This window comes from Oppia nitens, unplaced genomic scaffold, assembly GCF_028296485.1.
Source record: "Oppia nitens isolate AA-2021 unplaced genomic scaffold, nextdenovo-longstitch-racon4-pilon3 scaffold15_pilon_pilon_pilon, whole genome shotgun sequence".
Classification (NCBI taxonomy): Eukaryota; Metazoa; Arthropoda; class Arachnida; order Sarcoptiformes; family Oppiidae; genus Oppia; species Oppia nitens.
The window spans coordinates 2182282-2195635 of record NW_026533194.1 but is presented as its reverse complement, the minus strand read 5'-3'; the positions used below and the strand labels follow the sequence as shown (position 1 = coordinate 2195635).

Here is a 13354-nt window from a genome sequence, read left to right as displayed (position 1 = left end):
ATTATACAGTTCATAAATACATACTATATATATATAAATATAATTATTATTATATAAATTAATTAATAAATAGTTATAAATATATTGATTAAAAAAAATTAATAATAAATCACTACATAAAAAAAATATTATAGTAATATTAATACAGGTAATTTTATAAATAACCTTGATTAGTGTACAATTTTGTGATTTCAACAAAAATAGATAAATAAATAAATAAATAAATAGTTCACAAAAAAATGTGTAAATAAGTGTATATATAATGCAATCAATCAATCAATTAGTTTCAAACATTTTATAGTTCAAAAAAATAATAAAAATAATTAATATTGTTATGATATATGAAAAAAAATATTAATAAATAAATCATAAATTATTTATATATAAAAAATAAATGTCTCTTAAATACAATTTCACCGATAAAGTAGTACTGATAACCGGTTCGAGTTCGGGTATCGGTGCGGCCACTGCCGTCCAGTTTGCCCAATCGGGTGCCACGGTTGTAGTCACCGGTAGACAAGCCGATAAAGTTGCCGAAGTGGCCAAACAGTGTACGGGTGTTTCACCGCAAAAACTTCGGCCATTGGAAGTGGTCGGCGATTTGACTAAAGATCAGGATATCAAACGTTTGGTAATGACAACTGTCCTCAGTTTTGGTCGACTGGATATATTGGTCAATAATGCCGGTTCAACCAACAATGTCGACAGTATTGGATGAAATTTTTTTATGAAAATTATCAAAAAGATATGAAATTGAATTTATATTCAATGGTATTACTGACACATCTATCGGTCGATCATTTATCTAAAACTCGGGGAAATATTGTCAACATATCAAGTATTGCCGGACTTCGAGCCGTAAGTTATTAATTAATTAATTAATTAACTGATAATAAAGTTATTAATTAATTATAATTTAATTATCAGAATTATTATTATCATTATTTTTCTAAAAATATATTAATTATTTTTATTCTTATTATTTAAATGTTACATAGTTTTTTTTATTATAAATTTATTAAATTAAAATTGAAATTAAAAATTAATTAATTAATTAATTAATTAATTAATTAATTAACTGATAATAAAGTTATTATAACTTTTTGTTTATTTATAAATATTTTATTATTTTTATGTTATTTTTTATTTTACATATTAAATAGTTTTCAACTAATCCAGCCTATTGTATGGCTAAATGTTCAATAGATATGTTTACCAAATGTTGTGCCGCGGAATTGGGACCGAAAAATATTCGGGTTAATGTTATTAAGTAATTATTATAATTTTTTAATTTTTGATTATAACTATTATTACTACTATTATTATTAATCATATTTTAATATAATATAAGTAATTTAAAAAATCAATAATCTTATTAATCAATTAATTAATTAATTATAGTATAATAATTAAAAATAATTATACAAAATCAAAATTAATATGTTTTTAATTAATTAATTATAATTAATATATTTTATTTATTTTATTTTATTTAGTCCGGGACCAATAAAAACCGGTGCATTCAGATCCCTGACCCGGGAACAGGCTGATACCATATTTGATACGTTGGGCAGCTTTACACCGGTAGGCCGGGCCGGACAAGGCCGGGAAGTAGCCGATACTGTCTTATATCTGGCCAGTGACCATGCCCGTTTTGTTACCGGTACCCAATTGGTCATTGATGGCGGTATGGTTGCGGCCAATTCATTTCCAACTGATGTATTTAAAAAATTATAATTTAATTTAAATTATTAAATAATTTAATAATTGTTTAAAAATTGGTAATTATTAAAAAAAAATTCATAATCTATTTATAAATATATAGTTTATAAAAATGTTTTAAAAATTTTAGATTTTATTTCTAGTTATTTAATTATTAATTCTAGATGAATATTAAATATAATTTTCAATATATAGATATTTTATTTATTTATTTTTATTTTTGTTTTGTTTTGTTTTTTTTCCTGAATTTTTAAATTTAATATAAATAGTAAATAAATTATTTATTTTATTTTTTTTGGTGACAACAACAAAAATCTATACAATATATAGTAGTAATATAGTGATAACAATTACAATGATAAAACTTATTTAACAATTAAAATAAATTAAACATTTCAAGGATAAAATAATAAATAAAAAAAATAATAATAATTGATTTTAACAACAAAATAAATCAATTCAATATTTGACAAAATTATTTAAAGTATTACTATAAGCTTTACTATTAAAATTAAATACTATTATTATTATTATTATTAAATACTATTAATATGTAAAATTTATTTTTAAAAAAAAAAATTAACTAATTTATTATTCACTGTCGCACTCAGGTATTTAATTGCACAGTTAGCTATTCAACAAAAAAAAACTGCTAAAAATACATTATAACTAAAACATAAATTTACAAAAAAAAACTAAACAAAAATATTATTAAGTAAAGGAAAAAAATTTAAATATTAAGTATAATTTTTAAAAATACATAGAAATTATATATATATTTATTTGTTTTGTTTTATTTAGAAATAATTAATTTTAATAAATATTAAATAAATTAAATATGTTTTATTTTAGGTGCAAAAATAAAATCTATACAATATATAGTAATTAGATAACTAAATTTACAATGAGCAATTTAAACAATTTACGTAAGCAAGTTTAAACATTTATAATTAACACATTTAAAAAAAATTAATTTTTCAATGACAGTGAAATAAATTAAACAAATAGTAATAATTGATTAAAACATTAATTAAAATTCAATATTATTATATACTGTACACAATAATACTAATAATACAAAATAAAATAATGATACATACATACGTAAATACACACACACACACACACATACACACACACACACACACACACACACAAACACATACATACATACATACATACTCACACACACACACACACACACACACACACACATACACACACACACTTATATATGATATATTACTTTATTGTAAATTATATATAATTATTATTAATGGGGTTTACTAATGCAAATTGGTATTACCTAGCCTTGAACAAAAATGTATAATTATCAAATTTAATAACTAATAATCTATAACTAATGATTATATATTATTCAATGGGCGATCTGGGGGTATATATATAAAGCACAGTTAGCTGAGCACAATTGCTCAATAATAAAAAATTATTATTATAATTATTATTAGTTTAATAAAAAAAATAATAATAATAATAATAATAATAATAATAATGTCTATTAAATACGATTTTACCGGTAAAGTAGTACTGATAACCGGTTCGAGTTCGGGTATCGGTGCCGTTACTGCTGTCCAGTTTGCCAAATCGGGTGCCATGGTTGTGGTCACTGGTAGACGATCGGATAAATTAGCCGAAGTGGCCAAACAATGTACAAGTGTTTCGCCGAAAAAATTGAAACCACTTGAAGTGGTAGCCGATGTTACTAAAGATCAGGATATTAAACGTTTAGTGGAGACAACTGTCCAACATTTTGGTCGACTGGACATATTGGTCAACAATGCCGGCGCCGGTACTAATGCACCGCTTAGTGATCCAGAGTTTTATGATAAATATCAGAAAACATTTCAATTGAATTTGAATTCAATGGTATTACTGACACATCTATCTATCGATCATTTGGCCAAAACTCGGGGAAACATTGTTAACATATCAAGTATTTTCGGACTCAGAGCCGTAAGTTATTTATTAATTAATTTAATTAATTAACTGATAATAAAGTTATTATAATTAATTATAATTTTATTATCAAAATTATTATTTTTTTCTTAAATTATATTATTTTTATTTTTTTTTTTAATTATTGATTTAATTAATAGTTTTCAACTAATCTGATAATAAAGTTATTAATTTATTTATTTTTTTTAAATAAATATTTATTATTTTTATTTTATCTTTGTTTGTTTGTTGATACTATTAAATAGTTTACTAACTAATTGTATGGCTAAGTGTTTAATAGTATTATATACTATAATATAGTATATAATACTCTTAAACACTTAGCCATACAATTAGTAACTATATATATACTATATATATATATATTATTTTAATATAATTTTTTTGTTTATATACAGTATATAGAAATATTAAATTATAATCAATAATAATGATTAATTTAATTAAAAATATTTATTTATTATTATTCAATTAGTTTTCAAACTATGCCCCCTATTGTATGGCTAAATGTTCAATAGATATGTTTACCAAATGTTGTGCCGCGGAATTGGGACGAAAACATATTAGGGTTAACTCTATCAAGTAATTTCAAACTACAAAAAATAAATAATTTTAATTAATTAATTAATTAATAATCTATTATTTTATATTTTTAACCACCACCAAAAAAAATATAATAAAATTATAGTCCAGGACCTATTAAAACTGAATTTCTAACTGCTATGGGTCTACCCATTGAACAATCCGATGCCTTGTTTGACGGTTTTGGTTCACAAACACCGGTAGGCAGGGCTGGACTACCCGATGAAGTTGGCGATGCTATACTATATCTGTCAAGTGATCATTCAAAATTTATAACCGGTTCCCAATTGATTATCGATGGCGGCTCAGTGGCCGGCAATACTATGGTCAACGAATTGGATAAATTGGTGCAATAAATAAAAAATAATAATAGTTATATAGTTTTTTAAGCAAAAATTGTTTATATAGTTGTTATTAGTTTTAGTTTTTTTTAGCTTATATATAAAATTCATTGAATTTTTTACATTTAAATTACTATTAAAATTTTTCCGTACAGTATATAAACAAAAATAATCAATTAATATATATATATATATATATATATAAGTATTATTATTAGTATTAGTAATACTAATATAATTAATGTTTATATATTCAATATTTAGTATATATAAAATTACATTAAAATTATTAAATAATATTTAAACATATTAAGTATTTTTTTAAACTTATATTTTTAATTTTTGCTATTATTTTTATATATTGATTAAACAATTATTATTTTGTTTAAAAAAAACTAATTGCATAAATAAATGATTACAAAATTATACAAAAAATGATAGTTAATAAATAAAATTATCTGATTATAGAAATAAATGATTTTTTTGAAATTTAAAAATAAATATATAATATATACGTAGTTAGTATAGCCTTGAATAGTAAATTAACAATAGATTTAACAATCATTATATTTATAGATATATTTATATTTCAAAACTTTTTTTAAAGTATATAATTAATTTATGATAACATATATTAATTCAATATTTTATAATAATAATAATAATGGAAATAAGTTATACGCTAAATATTTAATTTAAATCAATTAAATGTTATAAATATACAGTATTTACTGTATATATGATATATTATAGTTGATAATGGTTTTCGATCTCAGTAGGGGAGGGGGTAGGAGGGGAGGATTAAATATCAAATATATTGAGGAAAAAAATTTAGTGGGGTATAAGAGAAAGGGGTAAATTTTTAAACATTAATTTTTAACAAATTCCCTATAAATTCCCTATAACTTCCCTATAAATTCCCTATAAATTCCCTATAAATTCCCTATATATTCACAATAAATTTTCTCGAAATTCTCCATAAATTCACTAAAAAAAACTTATTATTAACTTAATATCACAAAATATTAACAATATTTTCAAAATAAAATATTTTCACTAATTAATATTTATTTTTAAAAATTTACAAAAATAAAATAAAAAATGACTTACCCCCTAACCATCCCTCAATAGCAACCCTGATATGTACAAAATAAATAGTTTATATATGCTGTTTATATAATAATTTTATATAATATAATATATAAATACTATTGAATAGATATTTAGTAACTAAAAAAATTTTTAGAAAGATTTATATATATATAAAAAATGTCTCTTGAATTTGATTTCACCGATAAAGTAGTATTGATAACCGGTTCGAGTTCGGGTATCGGTGCGGCCATTGCCGTCCAATTTGCCCGATCGGGTGCCACTGTTGTGATCACTGGTAGACGATCGGACAAATTAGCCGAAGTGGCCAAACAGTGTCAAAGTGTTTCGCCGAAACAATTGCCGACATTGGAAGTGGTCGGAGATTTGACTAATGATGAGGATATCAAACGTCTAGTGGAGACAACTGTCCAACATTTTGGTCGACTGGATATATTGGTCAACAATGCCGGCGGAACTACAATGAGTTCATTAACAGATCCAGAATTTTATCAGAAATTTCTAAATGAAATGCAATTGAATTTGAATTCAATGGTATTATTAACGCATCTATCGGTCGATCATTTGGCCAAAACTCGGGGAAACATTGTTAACATATCAAGTATTGCCGGACTTCGAGCCGTAAGTTATTAATTAATTAATTAACTGATAATAAAGTTATTATAACTTTTTGTTTTTATAAATATTTATTATTTTATTTTTTTTTTTAATTTTTGTTAATATTAATATTTAAATATAATATTTATAGTTTACTACTAATCCAGTCTATTTACTTATGGATGTTATTAAATGTTCAATAATTAATAATTAATTAATTAATTAACTGATAATTTAATTATCTAAATTATTATTATTATTTATTTATTTATTTTCTTAAAATATATTAATTATTTTTTATATTTTTTATATTGATTTAATTAAATAGTTTTCATCAAATCCAGCCTATTGTATGGCTAAATGTTCAATAGATATGTTTACCAAATGTTGTGCCGCGGAATTGGGTCCGAAACATATTCGGGTTAATGTTTTTAAGTAATTATAATTTTTTTTAAAAAATTTTATTAACTATTATTAATTATATTTTTATTTATATATGTATAGTCCGGGACCAATAAAAACATTAGCATTTACTACTACACGGGGTATGACTATTGAACAAAATGATGCCCTATTCGACAAAATGGGTAGTTTAGCTCCGGTAGGTCGACCAGGACTACCCCATGAACTAGCCGATACTGTACTATATCTGGCCAGTGACCATGCCCAATTTATTACCGGTGCCCAACTATGTGTTGATGGCGGTTTGATAGTGTCCAGTGATTTTCCTATGGATTAATTTTTTTTAAAGTAAAAACTTTTAATTTAAATAATTATTTTTTTAAAAAAAAATATGGTTTATAATTTTTGTTAAAATTAATTTTTTTTAAATACAATTATACACAAAATTATTATTATAATAAAATTATTTCATATTATAGTATTATATATTACTTCTTATATTAATTTTTCTCAATTACTTTAATTGTATAAAACTTTTATATTTTAAAAATTATATTTGAATTAAAATTTATGATTTCTATTAAAAAAATGTTATAATTAAAAAATTGTTTTTGAAAAATCTTATTATCTAAAAATTAATAGTAATAAACAATTAATTTTTAGTTTAATTTAAAATTATTAAATTATTATCTAAGTTAAACGTTTTTGTTATTAATTTAATTAATATAAACTAGAATTAAATAAAATTTTATTTAGTTTTATGATTTTTTTAGTGATGCAATTTATAGTGATAATATTAAATTCAAATTAAAAAAATCAAAAAGTTATACCAACAAAAAAAACTTATTTAATTAAATTAAATTTATTGATTGATTGAATGAATTTATTTTTATAATCAATTACATCCTTATTATAAGTGAAATACAATTTAATTTAATTTTAATCGTTTTATTAAAAAAATAACCCTTTATTAAATAAATATTAATATTTATTTATTTTTAAACGTACAATTTATGACCTTGATTGAATAGTTCAATTATGAATAAAAAAAAAATTAAAATCTAAATTACATACTATACACAATATATGTAATTTTATTGTTAAGATAATTGTTGATAGACTGACCATGATAATTTAAATAGTTAGCAACAAACTAATAATAGTATTATTAATTTCATAATATATATATTAATATATAAATACAAGTAGTATCACAAAAATCAAATTGAAATAAAAAATAATATCAAATATTTTTATATATGATATTATTATTATTATTACTATAGATTTTGTTTGTTTGTTATACATTACATATAAGTTTTAATAATAATAATATATATATATAATATAATTGAAAACAACAATAAAATGTCAATTAAATATGATTTTTCGGGTAAAGTAGTACTGATAACCGGTTCGAGTTCGGGTATCGGTGCGGCCACTGCCGTCCAATTTGCCCGATCGGGTGCCATGGTTGTAGTCACTGGTAGACGAGCCGTACTGGTGTCCGAAGTGGCCAAACAGTGCCAAAATGTTTCGCCAAAACAATTCAAGCCATTGGAAGTGGTCGGAGATATATCACAGAAACCTGATTGCAAACGACTGGTTGAGACAACTATCGGACATTTTGGTCGATTGGACGTATTGGTCAACAATGCCGCTATCGGTACTCCCGGTGCGCTTAGTGATGGTGATTATTATGACAAGTTTGAAGCAGTTATGCAATTGAATTTGAATACAACTGTTTACTTAACATATCTATCGGTCGATTATTTATCTAAAACTGGGGGAAACATTGTTAACATATCAAGCGGTGCCGGTATTAGACCCGTAAGTATTTATAATTAAATTAAATTAAATTAATTAGTTGTAAAAAATAAAACAAATATATATATATATATAATAAATTACTATAATTAATAACTAAATCATTTTTATATAAAAAAAAATATTTCACACACACACACATGTAGTTTTCAAACTACTGGTACTATAGATTATCATTAAAAAACAAATAAAACTAAACTACATAATATTCAATTAATTGATTTATTATTATTATTATTATTATTATTATTACTACTACTAATACTACTACTACTACTACTACTACTACTACTACTACTACTACTACTATATTAATATATATATATATATATATATAGGTTTCAGGTATGTCAGCCTATTGTATGTCTAAGTCAGCTATGGATATGTTTACCTATTGTTGTGCATCGGAATTGGGTCCCAAAAATCATATTAGGGTTAATGTTATCAGGTATTGGATATTGAATTAAATTGAATATAATTATTCAGTATATGTTTAGTGTGTTTAAAATAAAAAATTATTATTTATATATGAATGGCCGGTATTAGTCTGGGACCAGTAAAAACAGCTGCATTTACAACACTGGGTATGACTATTGAACAAAATGATGCCATGTTTGACAATATGGGTAGCCATTTACCAGTTGGTCGACCCGGACAACCCCATGAAATAGCCGATACAGTGATGTATTTGGCCAGTGACCATGCCCGATTTATTACCGGTGCCCAACTATGTGTCGATGGCGGCGGCCTAACTGTCAACGACTATCTAATGTGTGATGCATTCAAGGAGTTATAGATTTTTTAATATAAAATAATATAATATATTATAATATAATTTTGTATAGAAATTAATTTAAATCTATTAATAACTATCAATAATTAATAATCGCATTCAAGGAGTTAAAAAATTGTTATTAATTATTTTATTTTTTAATTTTTTTTTTATAATTATGTAAACAAAATTCTGTATAATTTAACTAAATCTAATAATAATAATAATAATAATAATATAAATAAAAATAAAAATAATTGATAAAATTAACTATTATTTTTATAATAAAAATTTTTTTTGTCTAACCTTGATAATTACACATTTGGTTTAGTATTATATATATATATTTATTATTTATTACATACTATAAGTATCTATATATAGTTGTTATAGATTTTATATAAATAAATTATACTAATCAAATATTAAATCAACTAGCTCACATAAAAAAATTTAACTCAAAATAATTATTTTTAATAATTAATTTATAGTATTTTTTTTGTTTCTTAAAAAAATAATATTTAATTATAAATTAGTATATTAACTAAAAAAAATATTTATTTATTTATTTTTAGTAAATGTCTATCAAATATGATTTTACAGGTAAAGTAGTGGTTGATAAACAGGTTAACAGATTTAACTAAAATCATTATTTATTACTATTAAAAAATATATGAGAAAATAAATATTTATTATTATTATAATTATTTTCACAAAAAATAAAAATATTTTACTAATAATCCAATTTATTATATGGCTAAGTGTACAATAGATATATTTAATAAAAAAAAAATGTTTAATTAGGTTAACAAAAAATATATTATCATATTAGGGGTTAATATTATCAATTATATCAATAAGACATTAACATTGAATTTTAATAAAAATACTTATTAAATAAAAATTATTATATATTTATTTTAAAAAAATTATCTTACAGTTTATTTTATTTTATAAAAATTATTTTAAATTTTTTAAATTCATACTATTATATTAGTATTTATTGATAAAGAAAAATTAATGTAAAATTTAAATAAAAACTGTATATATATATTCATATTTTCTTATATATATAGATTTATTTACAATTAATAATTTATTCRCAAATTAAACATTAGTTAAAACATCAAAAACTTATAGAAAATTGTTTACAACAACAACAAAAAATAATTATTTAATAATTTATTTAGTTTTTTTTAAATGTCATTTAATTAATTTTTTCTATGTTTAGATAAATATTAGATAAAAAAATATCTTATTTTAGGTGCAAAAAAAACTATACAGTATATTAATACTAGTAGTAATAGTAGTAATATATATATATAAATTAAATAAATATAAATTATATATTTCAATGACAACACAACACAAATGAAAAAATAAAAAACAAAAAATAAGTACTTAAAACTATAATTATAAATTAAAATATATRCTATAAAATTAATATATACTACTATTATGTATATATTACTAAACATTATATTATATAAGGGTATTAATAAAGCCTTGAAAAGTGCATATCAATCAACTAGTTTTGTGGGGTATATATATATATATACTGTACACACATGTATATAATGAACAGTTGGTTTTTTTAATTATTATAGTTGACATTTGAAAAAATTAAAAACTACTGTAGATTATAATTGTTAAAAATAAAAACATCTTTTGTTATATATTAGTTGTTTCAATATATAGCCACATAATACCAAAAAAAAAACAAAATTGTTTTTTACTAATAAAAATGTCACTTAAATACGATTTCAGTGGTAAAGTAGTTCTGATAACCGGTTCGAGTTCGGGTATCGGTGCTGTCACTGCTGTCCAATTTGCCCGATCGGGTGCCAATGTTGTAGTCACTGGTAGACGAGCGGATAAATTAGCCGAAGTGGCCAAACAGTGTCAAAATGTTTCGCCGAAACAATTCAAGGCACTGGAAGTGGTCGCTGATGTGACCAAAGAAGCCGATCTCAAGCGTTTGGTTGAGACAACTATCMGACAATTTGGACGATTGGATATATTGGTCAACAATGCCGGCGCCGGTTTGAATGCACCGCTCAGTGATCCGGGATTTTATGAATCATTTCAGAAAGTAATGCAAATTAATTTGAATTCAATTGTATTACTGACACATCTATGTGTCGATCATTTGGCCAAAACTCGGGGAAATATTGTTAACATTTCAAGTATTGCCGGACTTCGAGCCGTAAGTTATTAATTAATTAATTAATTAATTAATTAATTAACTGATAATAAAATTTATAATTAATTATAATTTTATTGTCAGAATTATTATTTTCTATTTCTTAAAATATTTTTATAATTATTTTTATTCTTGATTTAACTAATAATAACTAATATTAATAATTATTACTATTATATATTAATAATTAATTAACTGATAATAAAGTTATTATTAAACTTTTATTTTTATTCAAAAATATTTATTATTTTTAGTTTATTTTTGTTTTGTTTGTTTGTTGATTCAATTAAAATAGTTTACTAACTAATTGTATGGCTAATTGTGTTCAATAGTATTATATACTTCTATATATTGATAGATATATATATATTATTTTTATCATATATTTCATATATTTCATATATTTTACACTCAATATTATTATTTTTTTAATTTATTTTTTAAATATTAATTAATTAATTTAATTATTTATTTATTTAAATAGTTTGCAAACTTTTCGCCCTATTGTATGGCTAAATGTTCAATAGATATGTTTACCAAATGTTGTGCCGCGGAATTGGGTCCGAAACATATCCGGGTTAATGTTATCAAGTAATTAGCACTTTAATTAATTAATTAATTTAATTGAATAAATAATCATTATATTTTAACCCCCTCCCCGCTCCCCCCCCCACCCAAAAAAATATAGTCCAGGACCTATTAAAACTGAATTCATTACGGCTATGGGTTTGCCCAGTGATCAATCGGACAGTATGTTTGATGATTTTGGTTCCCGAATACCGGTTGGTAGGGCTGGACTACCCGATGAAGTTGGCGATGCTATACTATATCTGTCAAGTGATCATTCAAAATTTATTACCGGTTCCCAATTGACTATCGATGGCGGCACAGTTGCCTCCAATACTATGTCCAATGATTTTGCTAAATCTATTTAAATAAAAAAACAAAAACAATGACTTTATTTTTTGAAAACATATTTAGTATTTTTTTTTTGTTAAAAAATTTTTATTTGGAATAAATAATTATTATTATAAATTTGTTTTTTAAAAATATTAAAACTTATTACTATTAGAATTAATTACTAAATTTACATTTTTTTTGATTTTTTTATAATTATATATACTTTTATTAATAAAATTTATTTAGTATTAAAATCATATGTTGTATACAAAAAAAATTAATGATAATTATTATTTTTTTCTAAAAAATAAATAAAGAAATTAATAAATTACTATTATTGATATTTATATGTAAATTATTTAGACTATGTATTAATATAAAAAATAATTACCTAAAATTGAAAACTGTAAAATTAGTGATAATTATTACCTATTAATCTAAATAAACTTTATTATAGATAATTCTAGTATATTATTCAATAGCTGTAGATTAAACTATAGATTAAAAATATATATTTTTAAAAATGTTTTTTCGCAATTGTTTGTCAATTTTATGCAATTTTATTTGCAATCGGGATATCATTATATACAGTATATACTATAAGTATATATATATTTCAAACTAAATATCATTTCCAGTGCTTTCAAACTTAAATCAAACTTTTTTTTTGTAACCAAGGTCTTATTAATTAAGTGCTTGATATCACTACACAATAGTATGAATTATATTTATGATTATATTTTATTTAAAAAATAAATAAATAAACTAATAGCTAAAACAGGTAGTAAAAAATGTATTGCAAATACTAATACTTTATACAGTATATAATTTTATATATTTACTTATATAACCTTGATAAGTACACAATTAGTTTATGTATATATAGTATATATATATATATAAATATTAAACATAAATTTT

At 22.2% G+C, this 13354-nt stretch overlaps 5 protein-coding genes across 5 annotated transcripts; all 5 read left to right on the top strand.

The window, feature by feature from the left end:
- The first annotated feature begins 747 nt into the window (after positions 1-747).
- Positions 748-1737, top strand: LOC128963654 (aklaviketone reductase DauE-like). Its single transcript, XM_054310171.1, has 3 exons — positions 748-858; positions 1164-1270; positions 1497-1737. The coding sequence occupies exons 1-3, from the start codon at positions 748-750 to the stop codon at positions 1735-1737; spliced, it is 459 nt and encodes a 152-aa protein (XP_054166146.1).
- A 1497-nt stretch (positions 1738-3234) lies between these two features.
- On the top strand, positions 3235-4656 carry LOC128963643 (3-oxoacyl-[acyl-carrier-protein] reductase FabG-like). The gene is made up of 3 exons (XM_054310160.1): positions 3235-3696; positions 4175-4281; positions 4388-4656. The coding sequence occupies exons 1-3, from the start codon at positions 3235-3237 to the stop codon at positions 4635-4637; spliced, it is 819 nt and encodes a 272-aa protein (XP_054166135.1). The 3' UTR covers positions 4638-4656.
- A 1235-nt stretch (positions 4657-5891) lies between these two features.
- LOC128963632 (3-oxoacyl-[acyl-carrier-protein] reductase FabG-like) lies at positions 5892-7068 on the top strand. The gene is made up of 3 exons (XM_054310149.1): positions 5892-6353; positions 6658-6764; positions 6834-7068. Exons 1-3 carry the CDS (start codon positions 5892-5894, stop codon positions 7066-7068), a joined length of 804 nt encoding a protein of 267 aa, XP_054166124.1.
- Positions 7069-8099: 1031 nt separating this feature from the next.
- Positions 8100-9354, top strand: LOC128963621 (3-oxoacyl-[acyl-carrier-protein] reductase FabG-like). The gene is made up of 3 exons (XM_054310138.1): positions 8100-8561; positions 8897-9006; positions 9105-9354. The coding sequence occupies exons 1-3, from the start codon at positions 8100-8102 to the stop codon at positions 9352-9354; spliced, it is 822 nt and encodes a 273-aa protein (XP_054166113.1).
- Positions 9355-10915: 1561 nt separating this feature from the next.
- On the top strand, positions 10916-12485 carry LOC128963786 (3-oxoacyl-[acyl-carrier-protein] reductase FabG-like). The gene is made up of 3 exons (XM_054310320.1): positions 10916-11536; positions 12018-12124; positions 12222-12485. The coding sequence occupies exons 1-3, from the start codon at positions 11075-11077 to the stop codon at positions 12466-12468; spliced, it is 816 nt and encodes a 271-aa protein (XP_054166295.1). The 5' UTR covers positions 10916-11074; the 3' UTR covers positions 12469-12485.
- Positions 12486-13354: the final 869 nt, after the last annotated feature.